Source organism: Perognathus longimembris, chromosome 26, assembly GCF_023159225.1.
Source record: "Perognathus longimembris pacificus isolate PPM17 chromosome 26, ASM2315922v1, whole genome shotgun sequence".
Taxonomy (NCBI): domain Eukaryota; kingdom Metazoa; phylum Chordata; class Mammalia; order Rodentia; family Heteromyidae; genus Perognathus; species Perognathus longimembris.
This window is the reverse complement of record NC_063186.1, coordinates 7536846-7553727: the sequence shown is the minus strand read 5'-3', so window position 1 is coordinate 7553727 and position 16882 is coordinate 7536846. Positions and strand designations below refer to the sequence as shown.

At 54.7% G+C, this 16882-nt stretch overlaps 1 protein-coding gene across 1 annotated transcript in view; it reads left to right on the top strand.

Moving 5' to 3' along the window:
- The window catches only part of Col6a6 (collagen type VI alpha 6 chain), a 56467-nt gene extending 41024 nt beyond the window's left edge, over positions 1-15443 (top strand). Inside the window, exons 24-37 of the mRNA XM_048334468.1 lie at positions 313-375; positions 1565-1615; positions 2416-2451; positions 2808-2870; positions 3732-3794; positions 4157-4192; positions 4339-4375; positions 5761-5772; positions 6228-6721; positions 7779-7875; positions 11086-11757; positions 13660-13767; positions 14546-14622; positions 14967-15443. Of these exons, the coding sequence (XP_048190425.1) occupies positions 313-375; positions 1565-1615; positions 2416-2451; positions 2808-2870; positions 3732-3794; positions 4157-4192; positions 4339-4375; positions 5761-5772; positions 6228-6721; positions 7779-7875; positions 11086-11757; positions 13660-13767; positions 14546-14622; positions 14967-15443 (2286 nt within the window). The remainder of the gene's footprint in view (positions 1-312; positions 376-1564; positions 1616-2415; positions 2452-2807; positions 2871-3731; positions 3795-4156; positions 4193-4338; positions 4376-5760; positions 5773-6227; positions 6722-7778; positions 7876-11085; positions 11758-13659; positions 13768-14545; positions 14623-14966) is intronic.
- Positions 15444-16882: the final 1439 nt, after the last annotated feature.

Here is a 16882-nt window from a genome sequence, read left to right as displayed (position 1 = left end):
GGATCCTGGTTGAAAGCCAGCGTAGACAGAAATGTCTGTGAGACTCCTATCTCTAATGAAACCACCAGAAAGAATAACGGAAAAGAAGAAAGAGAAAAGCCAGAGGTAGATCTGTGGCTCAAATGCTGGAGCACAAACCTGGAGCAGAAAAGCTCAGGGACAGTTACCCAGGCCCCGAGTTCAAGCCCCAGAATCGGCACAAAGAAGAAATGAACGTTCCTTCGTGAATCCGTGTCGTGTGAATCTCCCATGGGTGCTGTTGAATGTTGCTTTAGCGCCATCTTTCTGATGCCCGCTGTTGTATTTGTACAGGGAGACCCTGGCGATCGCGGAAGGAGAGGAGCCACGGGCTTCCCTGGCCCTCGGGGACTGCAGGTTCGACTGCTGCTCTCTGTTCTGGATCTGGGAATCATTCACTGTAGTGGGAGTCTCGGGAGAGTCGGGGGGATGCTCCCTCTATGTGGTGGTGGTTGGTGGTGGTGGTGGTTGGTGGTGGTTGGTGGTGGTCATCCTTAGGTTTGAACTCAGGGCCTGGGCACTGTCTCTGATCTGTTTTTGCTCAAGGCTTGCACTCTACCGCTTAGACCACAGCCCCACTTCTCTAAGATTTTTGGTGGTTCACTGGAGAAAATAATTTCACAGACTTCCCCGCCCAGTCTGGATTCAGACCTTGATCCTCAGATCTTGGCCTCCTGAGTAGCTAGGATGACAGGTGTGAGCCACCGGCACCTGGCACAATGTAGGTTTACCATGTTCTAGAGATTCAGAGAGCTTTACACACCCACCCTGTGCCTGTCCCTTGGACAGCCCTCAGATATGGTGGCCAAGTGATGCAGTAGAGCTTGTCCCCAGTGTCTTTACCTCCCTCCTTCCCACCTTGCCTTTGTGGGGACCCTCCTCAGGCTAGCCTCCCTCCCTGGCTCCAGGTTCCTAAAAAGAGTCAGCCAGTAGGCATTTTGGAGTTCTAGAACAGTGGCATGGACTAGAACAGAGATATTAACATCCAAGTCAGGATCTTAACATCCAAGAGCCGGGTGATGGTGGTTCACCCCTGTAATCCTGGCAACTCAAGAAGCTGATTCTGAGGATTGCGGTCCGGAGCCAGTCACAAAGGAAAGTCCATGAAACCCTTATCTCTAATTAACCACCAAGAAGCCGGAAGTGGAGCTGTGGCTCAAGTGGTAGAGCCCCCCTTGGGGGGGGGTGGAAGAAGCTTAGGGACAGCGTGCAGGCTCTGAGTTCAAGCCCCAGTACTGACACAAACACAAATCTAGATATGTGGCTCTACCACTTCCTTTTCCTGAGCTCAGTCCTGATACTTAATCGTCCTAGCAACAGAATGAGTGTGTGTGTGTGTGTGTGTGTGTGTGTGTGTGTGTGTGGCCGTTTTCTAGATTACTGAGGACATCAGTGGTCTCTGCAGAGGCGAGGGGGGCGGAGGGAGGGTTTCTGATTCCTCACGGTCCCTATTCAAACCTCAACCCCTTGTTGCTGCGTCTTCTTGGGAATAAGCTGCCCCTGTCTGCATTGGGCAGTGTTTCTCACACACACACTCTGATCGTAGGGTGACGATGGTCTTCCGGGTTATGGCAGCGTTGGCCACAAAGGGGAGAAGGTAAGGCCCAGGTACCGGAGCCGGAGGTGTTTCCTGTAGTTTGTGCTGCTTGTTTTGTCATCCATATTGAAGAGAAAAGGTAAAGGGTGCATAAGTGGACATGGACCTTGGAAAATGAGTGTTCCATGTCTGGGGGTGATGCATGAGGGGGACCGGCGACTTTAAAGAGCCTTCCATCTTAGCAGCTCCTCCTGGCTCAAGTCTCTTCCGCAATGGATTGGTCCGTCCGTAATTGTTTGCTCTCACCATTAGCATAAGAGTTTGCAGGATTTCTCTTTGAAGCAAGTAGTCACTTAAAGATACCACGCCGATATTCCTAGTTACTCAGGAAGCTGAGATATGAGGATCACAGTTCAAAGCCAACCCGGGCAGGAAAGTCTGTGAGACTCTTATCTCCAATAAACTACTCAGAAAAAGCTGGAATTGGAGCTCAAGTGGTAGAGCACCAGCCTTGAGCACAGAGAGACTCAGAGAGCCTGGGTTCTGAGTTCAAGCCTCAGGACTGACCCAAGAAAATTAAATGATCATGCTTAGGTTATATGTAGGTGTCTCAGATATCTCTCTGGACATCTATTTTTGAGAAGACTGTTCTGGAACACAAGACCAAATGGGTGGACCATCTACTTTGTTACTGCACAGAAACTATTTGCTCCCATATGGTGATACGGTTTCCAGTTCCTGTTTCAGTCCTTCCTTGGCTCACAGGGAGTAAAATTAAAGCAGTAAGTCCAGTTACAGTCAACGTGAATTTACCTGGATGACGTGTGGAGATTGACTTTTCTCTGCTGTTTGATTTGTAGGGGCAAGAGGGATTTCCTGGAGAAATCGGACCCAAGGTACCGTGAACTTCACAGGGTCTCAAGATCTGTCAGAAATACCCCTGGGCAGCCAGAGGCCAATGGCTCCCGCCTGTCATCCCAGCTGCTCTGGAGGCTGAGATCTGAGGATCACGGTTCAAAGCCAGCCAGAGTAGACAACTCTGAGAGACTCTTGTCTCCAATGAATCAGGGGAAAAGCCAGAAGTAGAGGTGTGGCTCAAGCGGTAGAGTGCCAGCCTTGAGTGAAAACGCCAACCGAGATAGCAAGACCCTGAGTTCAAGCCCCAGTTCTACCCCATCCCAAATAATAACACTGAGGCCCCCTGTGAGTTCATTGATTTCAGTAACTGTTTTATTTTGATGCACTTATTTAGGGTGAGATCGGCGACCCTGGTGACCCTGGAGAAGCTGGACCCAAAGGAGCTCCAGGCAGAGTGGTAAGCAGCAGCTCAGGTTCCTGGGCCTCTCCAACTACTTGAACTTCTATAAAGGCAAAAGAGGCAAGAAATGCCAGGTGCTCGGTGGCTCACACCTGTAAGCCCAGCTGCTCAGGAGGCTGAGATCTGAGGATCATTGGTTCAGAGCCAGCCCTGGGCAGGAAAGTCTGTGAGACTCTTACCTTCAATCAACCGCTTTACAATTAATCAGAAAAATGGTGGGCTTGAGCTGTATGTAGCTCAGGTGGTAGATGTCAACCAAATAGGCTTCTGAGTGCAAGGTGCCAAGTTCAAATCCTGGTACTGGCAAAAAAAAAAGTGATCCTATCAAGTAGGGTTTTGTTGGGTGCCAGTCCTGGGCCTTGAACTCAGGGCCTGAGCACTGTCCTTGGCTTCTTTTTGCTCAAGGCTAGCACTCTACCACTTGAGCCACAGCGCCACTTCTGGCTTTTTCTATATACGTGGTGCTGAGGAATCGAACCCAGGGCTTCATGTATACGAAGCAAGCACTCTACCGCTAGGCCACATTCCCAGCCCTTAAGTAGTATTTTGAAACGAACATATATCTTAATACTAAATGAATAAGAGAATTCACTAAAATGTTAGCAAGGATTATTTGGAGAAGGGATACCTGGGGAATTCCCCCCCCCCCTTGTGTGTGTGTGTGTGTGTGTGTGTGTGTGTTTTGTGTGCGTGTGTGCACGCGTGCACTTGCTTGCTTTTTTAAAATCTCTCAATTTTGTAGACTGTAAGCAAAATGTTCACATTTCAGTCTTTGGCCTTTAAGTATTTTTAGAATTAAATTTAAGAGATGCAGGCCTGTTCAACTACGAGTTTTCAATCAGCCTCTCTTGCTTTGAGGTGTCTTCTGGATTTCCCGGGGAGCTGGGAGCCCCTGGAGAGCCAGGACCTCCTGGAAGAAAGGTAAGCGGGAAAGTTACGCATCATCCCAGGACCTTTTGTACTTTAAATGGGCACCAAACTCCTCAGAAAGAGCTGGAAGTGGCGCTGTGGCTCAAGTGGTAGAGCGCTAGCATTGAGCCAGAGAAGCTCAGGGACAGCGCCCAGGCCCTGAGTTCAAACCTCAGGGCCAATACAAAAAGAAAAAGTGAATGGAGGACCGACTCGAGTACTCATACTTGTTATCCTCACTACTCAGGAGGCTGAGATCTGAGGATCAGGGTTCGAAGCCAGCCTGGGCAGGAAAGTCTATGGGGCTCTTATTGGTCACCTTTCCGCTTCTGCTGTGTGTGTGAAATCCTAAGACATTTTTGTTTGTCTCCTAGGGTGTGAAGGGGTCCCGGGGAGTGCGCTCGTTTTCTGTAAGTATTTCCTCACTCCTGTCGGGGCGCCAAGTCCTTCATTTCCCCCCCTCCCTCATCGCCCTCCCCCCACCCCCACTGGCTACTTTTTCAACATGGTGACCCAGCTCCTTTGGTGAATTCTCTGTTTCCTTTTTGAACTGCAGACTTGTGACCTCATCCAGTACGTGAGGGACCATAGCCGTAAGTACCTGCTGTAGTCACCCCGGGTGTCAACGGTCACAGAAATGCCAGCTCCTCAGACACAACTGACCTACCCATCTATATTTTGTTCTGGTTCTGGGGCTTGAACTCAGGGCCGGGGCTCTGTCTCTGAGCTTTTGTGCTTCAGGCTAGCACTCTACCGCATGAGCCACAGCTCTACTTCTGGCGTTTTGCTGGTTAAGTAGAAGGATTTCCTGGTGTAAAGCCAGCCTGAGCAGAAAAGTTCTTGAGAGTCCATCTCCTGGGAAGCAGCAAAAAGCTGGACTGGAGGTGTGATCCAAGTGCTAGCCATGAGCAAAGTGTGACTCTGAGGCTCTGAGTTCAAGATTCGGTGCAGGAAAAAAAAAAGGATAATACAGATAGTATATAGTTCCTTTGAGGGCACATGTATAAAGAGTATATGAAACATAAATGGGTTTCAGTTTATTTTTATTTTTTGTTGTTGATTGTGGGGCTTGAACTCAGGGCCTGGGCGCTGTCCCTGAGCTCTTCAGCTCAAGGCTAGACCTCTAGCACTTGAGCCACAGTGCCACCTCCCGTTTTCTGGTGGCTCACTGGAGATGAGAGTCTCATGGACTTTCCTGCCCAGGCTGGCTTTGAACTACAACCCTTCGATCTCAGCCTCCTGAGTAGCTAGGAAGACAGGCGTGAGCCACTGGTGCTTGAAGGATAAATTTCACTTGAAACTTGGGTCCCCTTTTAAGAGATCTTAATGAAAAAATAATCGGGAACACTTGTAATCCTTAACATTTCAGATAAGGGTAACTCAGCCTGTGTACATGCATACGTTACACGTTTGTGTGTGTGCACATGGCAGATGTAAGTGTGTACAGACAGACACTGCAGCGTGAGAAGTTAAGACCCAGCTTTGCGGCCACCGTGGCCCTGGATTGTGGCTCTGCCCACAACTGGCTGTTGGTGGATTGCTGCGTGCCGTCCCCCCTTCTTTTCCCACCTCCTTAAAATCAGAAAACGGGGGTTGGGGATATGGCCTAGTGGCAAGAGCGCCTGCCTCACATACATGAGGCCCTGGGTTCGATTCCCCAGCACCACATATACAGAAAATGGCCAGAAGTGGCGCTGTGGCTCAAGTGGCAGAGTGCTAGCCTTGAGCAAAAAGAAGCCAGGGACAGTGCTCAGGCCTGAGTTCAAGGCCCAGGACTGGCCAAAAAAAACACAAAAATCAGAAAACGGTGCTTCGATGTGGATGGTGGGTTCTCCGCCCCGTGTCTCGGCCGGCCCTGTCTGTCTGTCTGGATTTCTGAGTCCTCCAGAAATACGGCTGGGGTGGCCATGAGGTCCGTCCATGGCTCCTTCTCTTACCAAACAGTTAACGCGGTCTCCTTTGTGCTTTTTCTCCCCAGCTGGCGGACACGGTAAGTCATCTTTACTTCCAGCATGTGTGGATCAAGTTGTGCAAATGTCACACCAGCCGGGGATGGGGAGAGACGCAGACCGGTGACCACATATGTCCTGGCCACGCGTGGAAACTTTCTCCAGGCTTCAGCCACGCTTCAGCGAGGAGGGGAACACTTTAGTATCAATGGCACGCGTGCACGCGCATCTCTGTGTGTGTGTGTGTGCGCGTGCGCATATGCGCGTGTGCATGCACGCTGGTTCCAGGCCTTGAACTCACAGCGCCTTGTGCTCTTGCTTGGCTTTTTGCTCACGACTGGTGCTCGACCACCTGAACCACGGCCCCACCTCTTGCTATCGTTTTGGTGGTGAAATGGAGATGAGAGTCTCACAGACTTTCCCGCCCGGGGGGTTGGCTTTGAACCAACGATCCAGCACTCCGTGTGCCATGAGGGTCCCCACGCCTGTCTTCCAGGAGCCCCCCGATGCCCGGTGCACCCCACGGACTTGGTGTTTGCGCTGGACCAGTCCCAGGAGGTGACGGCGCGGGAGTTCGAGCGGATGAAGGGGATGGTGGCCTCTCTGCTGCACGACGTCCAGGTCCGGGAGCACGGGTGTCCCGTGGGGGCCCGCGTGGCCGTCCTCACCTACAGCTCCCACGCCCAGCACCTCCTCCGCTTCTCCGACGGCTACGCCAAGGAGCGGCTGCTGCGGGAGGTCGCGGCGCTGCCCCACCAGCCCGCCCCGGCCCGCAGGGAGCTGGGCCGGGCCATGAGCTTCATCTCCAGACACGTGTTCAAGCGCACGCTGCCCGGGGCTCACGCGAGGAGAATCGCCACCTTCTTCACCAGCGGGCAGCCGGCGGACGCCCCGTCCATCACCGCGGCCGCCATGGAGCTCGGCGCCCTGGACATCGTGCCCGTGGTCATCGCCTTCCAGCCGGTGCCCTCGGTGAAGCGCGCCTTTGCGGTAAGACTGGGGGAGTCGGGGAGACTCCCTCCCGGTGGGAAGAAACTGGGGTGGAGGGTGCCTGTCACCCCCAGTTGCACCAAGAAGCCTGAGATAGGTGCATGGTGGTCCAGGCGGAAAGAACTCTGCAATTCACAAGCCGAAGATGGGAATGAAGGTGTGGCCCACGGGGTAGAGCTGAACCCCCAAAGTTCAAGGACAGTGCCCGGGCCCTGCCACCCCAAATTGAAGCAGAACATTCTAGTAAAGACTCAAGAATGACGGCTTTTTCTATCATGCCATTGTCCTTGAGCAGCTTTGATGCTCTTGGAGTCGGGGTGGCCGACCCCACTCTTTGAGTTACGTCAGTAGAGTGACAGCGGGTGGGGTTCAAAGAGGAGAACCCCTGTGATTAGGGAGGAGGGGGCCCGGCCATGCCAAGGACCGTGCTGTGACAAGCAGCAGCTTAGGGATTCTCCGATGGTTTTCTTTCTTTTGTGTGGGTCGTGGGGCTTGAACTTGGGGCCTGGGCGCTGTCCCTGAGCCTCTTTGTGCCCGCGGCTGGCGCTCTACCACTGGAGCCACAGCGCCACTTCCGGCTTTTTTGGGGGGGGTTCATGGGAGAGAAGAGTCTCAATCCTCCGGATCTGAGCCTCCGGAGTGGCAGGATGCTGGGGTGGGGGTGGGGGGGCACTGGTGACCCGTGGGTGGCTTTCCCTGTCTTTCCATCAGCTCAGTGACCTTCCACACTGAGCCTCAGTTTCTCCGCGTGTAGCTGAAGGCGATGACGTGTGTGCTCATGGGGTGGTGGGGAGCACGGACAGAAGGGTGTTTGGGGCCCCTCCGGATTTCGGGGATCAGCCAGTGCCGCTGCGCTCGGTGCTCAGAGCCCCCCGCCCCCCCCCCCCTTCACAGACGAGGAAACCCAGGCAGGCACGTGGCGTTGGCGGAAGGGAGAGCTGGGGTGCCCTTCCCCACCCGTCCCCGCAGCCTCGGGGTTCTGTACGGTCCAAGAGGGAGGGCCTCGCCCAGGCACCCCTCACTCCCCTCCCCCCCCCCCCCCCGCCTCCGCTCGCAGGTGGACGACACGGGCGCGTTCCGGGTGGTGGTGCTCCCCTCGGGCGTGGACCCCGCGCCGGCCCTGGAGACGCTCCGGCGCTGCACCGTCTGCTTCGGTGAGACCCACACCCCGATCCCGTGTTATTCTTTGTGTCCGTCCCAGGTCTGCCTTGAACTCAGGGCCTGGGCGCTGTCCCTGAGCTGTGCTACGCAAGGCTAGCGCGCTACCGCTTGAGCCACAGCGCCACTTCCAGCTTTTTAGTGATCCATTGGAGATAAAGAGTCTCACGGACTTCCCTGCCTGGGCTGGCTTTGAACCGCGATCCTCAGATCTCAGCCTCCTGAGGAGCCACTGGCGCCTGATCTAGGCCGGTTAAGTTCATTGAGTCTCTGGTGACAGAGCAGCTGGCACTTGGCCGGCCGTGACTCCCTTGGTTCTGGGAGGTGCTGGGGTGGGGGGGGTCTTGGCTACACCCCACCCCACCCCACCCCACCGAAGCAACCTCCGTGGCCTGGCCTCTCAGCCCGGCAGGCGAACACATTCCACAGCTCTCCCTGTAATCCCCTTTCCAGGAAACACTTAAGGGTTTTTAGGAGGAAAAAAAAAATACCGAGCCTTTATCTGCCAAGTGTTTCATGCTATAAAATATTTTATGTGTTTTTCTCAATCTTTCATGTTCACAGCTCACCAAGAAATGAGCTCATATATTAATCTAGTAAAGTAATGCATAATATAATTAGATATTAATATATAATCTCGATATGCTATATTGATATAATTCATATATCAATATAAGACATGACAGATCAATATATTTCCCAGGGGCTGGGAATATATATGTCCTAGTGGTAGAGCACTCGCCTCCTATACATGAAGCCCTGGGTTCGATTCCCCAGCACCACATATATAGAAAATGGCCAGAAGGTGCGCTCTGGCTCAGGTGGCAGAGTGCTAGCCTTGAGCGACATTGCTCAGGCCCTGAGTTCAAGCCCCAGGACTGACAAAAAAAAATATATATATATATTTATTTCCCAATTATATTAGGATAAATGATATATTCATATGTTCATATATTCATAACTATATTAAAGATAGTGATCTATATGAATATATACTTATCTTTAATTATGTGTATATACGTGCATATATACTTATATACATATATACATATATATACACACACAGTAGGAATTCATGCATGTCTCAGGGAAGGGTGTCCTTCCGAGACTCCCCGGGGGTTACGCATGCGCGCGCATGCGCACGCATGCGCGGTGACCTGTGTGCGTCCGACGCGGTGTGGAGACGGCGCTGAGGACTTCTCACGTCCGAGCCTCCTCGCCTGCCTCCTCGCCGGTCTCTAAGCCAGCGGGGAGGATGGCGGCGGCGGCGGCGAAGCCCGAGTTCCGGGCCACGCCTTTTTGCCCTGGGGGCCGAAGGCGGGTGACGTGGATGACGTGGTGACGTGGTGACGCGGATGACGTGGTGACGTGGGTGAGGACGAGCTGACCGTTGGGCTAGCCGTTCGGGTAGGGTGCTGTCGTGGCGTCGCCGGCTGTGTCCACGCGTGCACGCCCATCTTGCCGTCCCTTTACGGTGAGGGCCTTGAAACCCCGGAGAATGTCACGCGCTCCCCGCTCGCGGAGGAGCAGGAACCTTAGAGATTGTGAAGGAATCGTTTGCCCAGGCGCCCGTGCCTCACGCCGGTCATCCTGGCTGCTCGGGAGGCGGAGATCTGAGGATCGCGGTTCGAAGCCAGCCCAGGGCAGGAAAGCCTGTGAGACTCTCATCTCCAGTGAACCAGCAAAAAAAAAAGCCAGAAGTGGCGCCGTGGCTCAGGTGGTAGAGCGGGTAGCCTTGCTCACAAAAGCTCAGGGACGGTGCCCAGGCCCTGGGTTCAAGCCCAGGACCAGGAAAAATTTTTTTAAAATACACATATATATTATACGTGTATATAATATACGTAGGTAATGTATATATACACGTATATAAAATATGGGGGTCAAGGCTAGATGAGGCCCCTACAAGGCTAATAGAATATCTGCATTCCTGTTCTTCCAGTTGCTCTTTGGGTCCTTGTTTTGTTGTGTGTGTGTGTGTGTGTGTGTGTGTGTGTGTGTGTGTGTCAAGGGCTTGAATTTAGGGCCTGGGTGCTGAGCCCTGAGCTTTTGTGCCCAAGACTGGCCCCCTACCACTTAAGCCACACTTGTGTGTCTGGCTTTTTGCTGGCTAATTGGAGGCGAGAGTCGCCTGGATTTGCCTACCCAGGCTGGCTTTGAACCACACTCAAGATCTCAGCCTCCTGTGTAGCTAGGATGAACGGGGTGAGCTACTTGGGTGCTTTCCTCCTCCTCCTTGTGAAATGTATTGTAAAACTAGGCAGTCTAGACTCTGCTAGGGACCTCAGGTCAGTCCTTCTTGAAGTCTACCCACCTACTTTCCCAAGCCTCGCCCCCCCCCCCCCCCTCACATGGCTGGACCCAAGACACACGCGTTACCATGACAACCAGAGCCCAGTCAGCTTAGCTTCCCAGCCACAGGGTCTTAACCACAATGACCCGCCTCATCTTTCACAAAAGAAAACACCAACTTCCTCTGCAGAAGCTTCTAGCAACACTAGTTTGACAAAGTAGTTTCCTCTCCTAGCCTCAGTGAGACCTGAACTGTCCTCCAGCACCTTCTTGCCAATTACCAGTGTGATTTCTCAGTACATTCCCTGTGGCCAGATACAATAAAATTCTCTCCTTTTATTGCCTTGCATTCTTTTGTGCCTGCTTATTTGAAAAGATGACCTCACGGCTTATGGAAGCGGTTAAGAGGCATCCTCTCCAGTCATTCCTTTTTCACAAAACCAGTTTTGCTCTCTCCACTAATGAGCATTGTGATTTTTTTTTCTTTTAAAAAAGATGAATCAAAGATAGCGTCGTACCCTGCCTGTCTAAGCAGACGCACTGTTCCTAAGAGGGTGGAGGTCAATGGAGTCCCGAGAGGCATTGCTCTCATCCACAAGAGATCCAAAGCTTTTGCGCCATCGTGCAGTTATCTTTCTCTTGTACTCATCCTAGAAAGGGTTCGCTTCAGAGTCGGTGGCTACCACCTGTCACCCTGGCTACTCAGGAGGCTGAGATCTGAGGATTGCGGTTCAAAGCCAGCCCGGGCAGTGAAGTCACTGAGACTACCTTCAGTGAACCACCAAAAAAAATCAGTTGGAAGTAGCACCACGCGGTAGAGTGGCTAGCTTTGAGCATAAAAGCTCAGGGACGGTGCCCAGGCCCTGAGTTCAAGTCCCGTCCCCTCCTGTGCTCACCCTGGCTGACTTGGTTTGCAGACGCGTGCCAGCCCGAGCTTTCGTGCCTGCCGGCCAGTCCACCCGCGGAACCAGCCTACGTGGACGTGGCTTTCCTGCTCGATGCCTCCCGCCACGTCCAAGGGGCCGAATTCGCAGACCTCTGCCGCCTCGTGGGGTCCCTGTTGGATCACTTTGACATCTCCCCACATCCCCAGACCTCCGTCACAGGAGACCGGGTGGCCCTGCTAAGCCACGCTCCCCCCGACTTCCTGCCCGACACCCCCAGGAGCCCCGTGCACGTAGAGTTCAACCTCACCACGTACGGCAGCCGGCGCCTCATGAAGAGACACGCCCAGTGGTCGGTGGGGCAGCTGGGCGGGGAGGCCCTGACCGGCCACGCCCTCCGCTGGGCCCTGGACCAGGTGTTTGCCCACGCGCCCAACCCCAGGAGACACAGAGTGATCTTCGTGATCATGGCGGGGGAGACCAGCGCCCTGGACGGGGGCGCCTTGCAGAGAGAGGCGCTGCGAGCCAAGTGCCAAGGCTACGCCGTGTTTGTGCTGTCCTTCGGCCCCGCGTGGAACGACACGGAACTGGAACACCTCGCCAGCTCGCCTTCGGACCAGCACCTGATCCAACTGGGTCGAGTCCACAAACCCGACTACGCATACAGCGTGAAGTTTGTGAAGTCTTTCATCAACTCCATCAGACGTAAGTCCTGAGATCGGTTACTGGTTTTTTTTTTTTCCTTGTGCCGTGGTAGGGCTTGAACTCAGGGCCTAGGTGCGCTCCCTAGCACTCTACCTCCTGAGCCACAGTGCCACTTCTGGCTTTTTGGTGATTCATTGGAGAGCCTTACTATACTTTTCCTGCCCAGGCTGTATTTGAACCATAATCCTCAGATCTGAGCCTCCTTGAAGAGCTAGGATGACAGGCATGAGTCACCAGCGTTTGGCCTTAAAAGCTGTCGAAGCTAGGTGCTGGGGTTCACACCTGTCATCCCAGCTATTTAGGAAACTGAGATCTGAGGATCACGGTTCAAAGCCAGCCCAGGTAGAAAAGTCCATGAGACTCTTCTCTCCAGTGAACCACCAGAAAACTGGAAGTGTCGCTGTGGCTCAAAGTGGTAACGTGTTATTAGCCTTGAGCAAAAAAAGAGCTCAGAGACAGTGCCTAGGCCCTGAGTTCAAGCCCCACAACCAAAAAAGAAAAGCCAAGCAAGGCCACAAGGCCCAGACTTCAAACCCTAGAACTGGCACCAAAAAAAAAAAAAAAAAAAAAAAGTGCATTTGGTATTCCCCAGAAAAAAGACTGACATATTCTTGGAAACTCCTTGTGTGTCTTCAAGGGCATTTCAGGGTCAGAGAGGAAAATACGGCCTCATGGGGTGAATCGTGATTCCTCCGCATTTAATTTTCTGGCTCATCTTTTTTTATGCCTCTGGTTCCTACGGAGAGAGGCAAGCGAATAACAGCCAGCTGTTTCCACATCTGTCCCGGTAGAGCACTGTCATCGGGGATGTGCGGCCGCAGCCGGATTCCAGCCCCGTACGTAGTAGGGTGCTTGCCACACTCGCAGTAGCTGGTGCCCCTAACGAGCCAAAGCAAGGAGACCGGAGAAAAGTGAAGCCATTCCCGCCCCGCTGTAATGGCTTTGTGAAGGTAGAACTTGTGCAATGCTAGGTGACACCCATTCACCCATGGCTGATACAGCCTTGCAAAACGTTTCTTAGCAAGTCCAGCCTCACGGTTGGAATAAGGAAGTCCGTGAGACTCTTCACTTAACTACTAAAAAGCCAGAAACTGGGCGGGGAATGTGGCCTAGTGGTAAAAGTGCTCGCCTTGTATACATGAGGCCCTGGGTTCGATTCCCCAGCACCACATATACAGAAAAAGGCCAGGAGTGGCGCTGTGGCTCAAGTGGCAGAGTGCTAGCCTTGAGCAAAAAAGAAGCCAGGGACAGTGCTCAGGCCCTGAGTCCAAGCCCCAGGACTGGCAGAAAAAAGATATATAAAAAGCCAGAACCTGAGCTGTGGTGCAGTAGAGCACTAATCTTGAGCACAAAAGCTTAGGGACAGTGGCCTAGGCCCTGAATTCAAGCCCTAGGTCCAGCACACCCCCAAAATTACTTAGGCCGGGTGCCAGTGACTCACGCCTGTAATCCAAGCTCCCCACAAGGCTGAGATCTGAGGATTGAGGTTCTAAGCTAGCCTGGGCAGCAAAGTCTGTGACTCTTAGTTCCAATAAACTACTCAGAAAGCTAGCGTGGAGCTGTGGTGGTTCAAGTACCAGAGCGCCCTCCAGCCTTGAGCAAACAAAAGCTCAGTGACAGCGCTCAGGCCCTGAGTTCAAGCCCCAGGACTGGCAGATGTGTTGCTTGCATGCTTTAATGGACTGATGATGCATGGTGTCTCTTCTAAGGCTTCACTAGCGCACCAGAATAGAAACGTGTGCCCGCAGACCGGTCGAGGGAACTGCAGACATTGCTTCCATTCCCTCTGGCCACTCGGCGGCCGTGTGCACGGGCCACCCGCCGTGCGGGGCTGTGCTCAGAACCAGCGCAGCGTCGGTGCCCTGGACGTGCACACAACTCACGGGGCTCCCCTCTCCCTAGGTGCAATCAACAAATACCCCCCAGCGAACCTCAAGGCCAAGTGCAGCAGGCTCGGCCCCAGCGAGTCCACGCAGCACCCACGCCCGTTTCGAAGGTACTGTGTGCTCGGTAGAATGCCACGCGTGGATCTGTCTGTCCCTCCCCCCCCCCACTTCCTCCTATTCTCGTTCCTCTCCCTCCTCCGCCTTATTCAGACAGAAGTCTATTGCAACATACTGACCTCTAATAAGATGGGACGAGGCGATTTAAAGAAACAAAAACCAGGTGGGATTACGGGCAAGCACCACCACACCTGACAGGAAACATTCTGGTTTTTTTTACGTACGTCTAAGTGATCTTAAGTTTTCATTGCTGAATCCTACTATTTAGGGATGTGATTTGCGTATACATAGGAGATTTAAAAGTTATGTCTAACTTGATCGCCCAGTGATTAGATAATGTGGATGGAATGGCACTAGTTCTTACAAACTGATGTTCGATTGGCAAATGTAAAAACTGGGGCAGTGTGCCCGTGGTTCACGCCTGTCCTTCCACTCGGGAGACTGCGGTCTGAGGATCTGAGGATCGTGGTTAGAAGCCAGGCTGGGCGTGAAAGTGTGTGAGACTCTTCTCTGCAAGGAACCACGAGGAAAACCACAAGTTGGTGCTGTGGCTCAAGTGGCAGAGTGCTAGCCTTGAGCAAAAAGAAGCCAGGGACAGTGCTCAGGCCCTGAGTCCAAGCCTCAGGACTGACAAATAAAATGGAGGGGGGGGGGGTGGAGGTGTGGTTCAGGTGCTAACGAACGCCGAACGCATCAACCAGTGAGCAAAAATGTCAGGTACTAAGTCCCCTCCGCTCAGCGCTGGTAAAAATGACCCGCACATTTGAGGCTTCCCGGCTAATCAGGAGCTCCGGTCAGCCCCCCAGAGTGGAGGACTGGAGGGGCGGTCCGAATGGTAAAGCGCCAACCTAGTGAGCACAAGGTCTCGAGTTCAATCCCCAGCACGGCAAAAGAAAAAAAAAGGGGGGGGGGGGCAACCACCTCCAGAGGTGCCATGGAGAGTTTGCTACTGAAAGGACACTTTTGCGTACTGTTTCAAAGGTGCCGGTGCTGGGGCTTGAACTCAGGGCCTGGGCGCCGTCCCTGAGCCTTTTCTGGTCAAGGCTGGCGCTCTACCACTTGAGCCACAGCGCCACTTGCAGATGTGTCACCCGTCTGCTTCGGGATGCTCTGAGGTTGTTCTGGGTGTGTGTGTGTGTGCGTGCGGGTGTTTGGGTGTGTCAGGACGTGGCACTCACCTGCTGCCCCGTGGCTCTCGTGGCACAGCTCGGCCCCTGCACGGCACCCGGCGGCCACGTCTGTGAGGGCGAGGCTCTGGCTCGGTGGGAACTACGCGTGGAGAGCGGCCGGAAGCGCCCCGTACGCCGCCGGCTGGAAGATGAGACGGGCGCCGCAGCGTGGGGGGCCCGGCGCCCCGACGGCGTGACAGTGGTGGGAAGCCTGGTCAGGCCCCGGACCTGGCAGTGCACACTCCTGACGGTCCCGGGACCCCGCGGTGCACGGAAGGCGCGGCGCGAGCGTGGGCTGCGGTGCACGCGCCGTCTCCAGTGTGTCCTGCGCACTGAGCTTCCTCCGGGAGTGCGGTGTCACTCCACGCTCGCGTGCCTCGTGCGGCACACCCCACGCGTGGGGCAGTCGCTGCGAGGACGCCCCGTCTCTGGTGGGCTGGTGGGCCGCGGAGGGGGCACCCCGTCCCTCCACACCCCAGCTCGGTGCTCCCACGTCCTCCACGCGTGCTCGTGAGCTGCCAGGCCTGGCTTTACTGGTCCCGCAACTGCTCGCTCGGCTTCCCCACCTCCCTCCCTCCCTCCCTCCCTCCTTCCCTCCCTCCCTCCCTCGGTCACGGGTGGATGCGGCCAAAACAGAGCTGGCAGCACCCTGAGAGAAGCCCTAAATGGCAGCAGCCTGGAGAAGGTAAGCCCACCTTCTTTCCTTTTTGCCAGTCCTGGGCCTTGGACTCAGGGCCTGAGCACTGTCCCTGGCTTCTTCCCGCTCAAGGCTAGCACTCTACCACGTGAGCCACAGCACCACTTCTGGCCTTTTCCGTGTATGTGGTGCTGGGGAATCGAACCCAGAGCTTCCTGCATGCTAGGCGAGCACGCTGCCGCTAAGCCACCTTCCCAGCCCAAGGCCATCTTGTCACACCACCCACCGTGCTCCCAGAGTTGCAGGAATGCACGCGGACGCGCGCGGAGGCCCCGGGCCTGCGCCCCACTCAGGGTTCCTGCGTGTGGTGGGGCGATCGTTCCGCCACCGCCGAAGCGCAGCCCTCAGCCCTCAGCCCCTCAGCCCGGGGGGCTGCCATCCCAGACGCAGGAAGGGGCGTCCAGTTCCCTTCCTGCACCCCCTCTCCACGACCCCCGAGCTGCCGCCTCCCCCCGCCACGCTCACGCAGGCCCCGCGGCGCTGTGCGCCCCGTGAGTGGAGCGCCTGGCCCCGCGAGCGGGACGGGGCGCAGCCCGGGGGCCCGGCCGTCTCCCCGCGGTTCGGGGCCCGGCGGTGCTTCACGTGCGGGAAACGGGGGAGCAGGAATATTTAAGAAGCATTTTCAAATAACAGGGACTGTAATATTTTTTTTAAACCTTGGATTAAACAACGTCTGGTTGCTGTTGGACATCACTCTGCGGCTTTGTCGTGTGTTGGCTGGGTGACCCTTGGTTTGCGGGTGCCAGGTGAGTGGGGACAGGTTCCCCTTGAACAAACAAGCAAGTGACTCGTCTCAGTGTCTCCCACCATCTGCTTCTTACGTGGAAAGCAGCAGAAAGGAAGGGGAATCTAAGTTTGAGTTTAAAAAGAAACCACAGGGCTGGGAACGTGGCCTAGTGGCAAGAGCGCTCGCCTCATATACACGAGGCCCTGGGTTCGATTCCTCAGCACCACATATACAGAAAACGGCCAGAAGCGGCGCTGTGGCTCAAGTGGCAGAGTGCTAGCCTTGAGCAAGAAGAAGCCAGGGACAGTGCTCAGGCCCTGAGTCCAAGGCCCAGGACTGGCCAAAAAAAAAAAAAAAAAAAGAAACCACAGCAGCGCGCTGCCCCGGGGCTTCCTAGTGCGGGCGGCGGGTGCGTTGCCGCCCGGGGATGGCCGCCCGGGGCACCGGGCACCGGGCACGAGGACCGGGAACCACGGCGGCCTGCGTGACCTCAAGGAAAACCAAAGGTGGGAAAGGTGACCGACGGTGG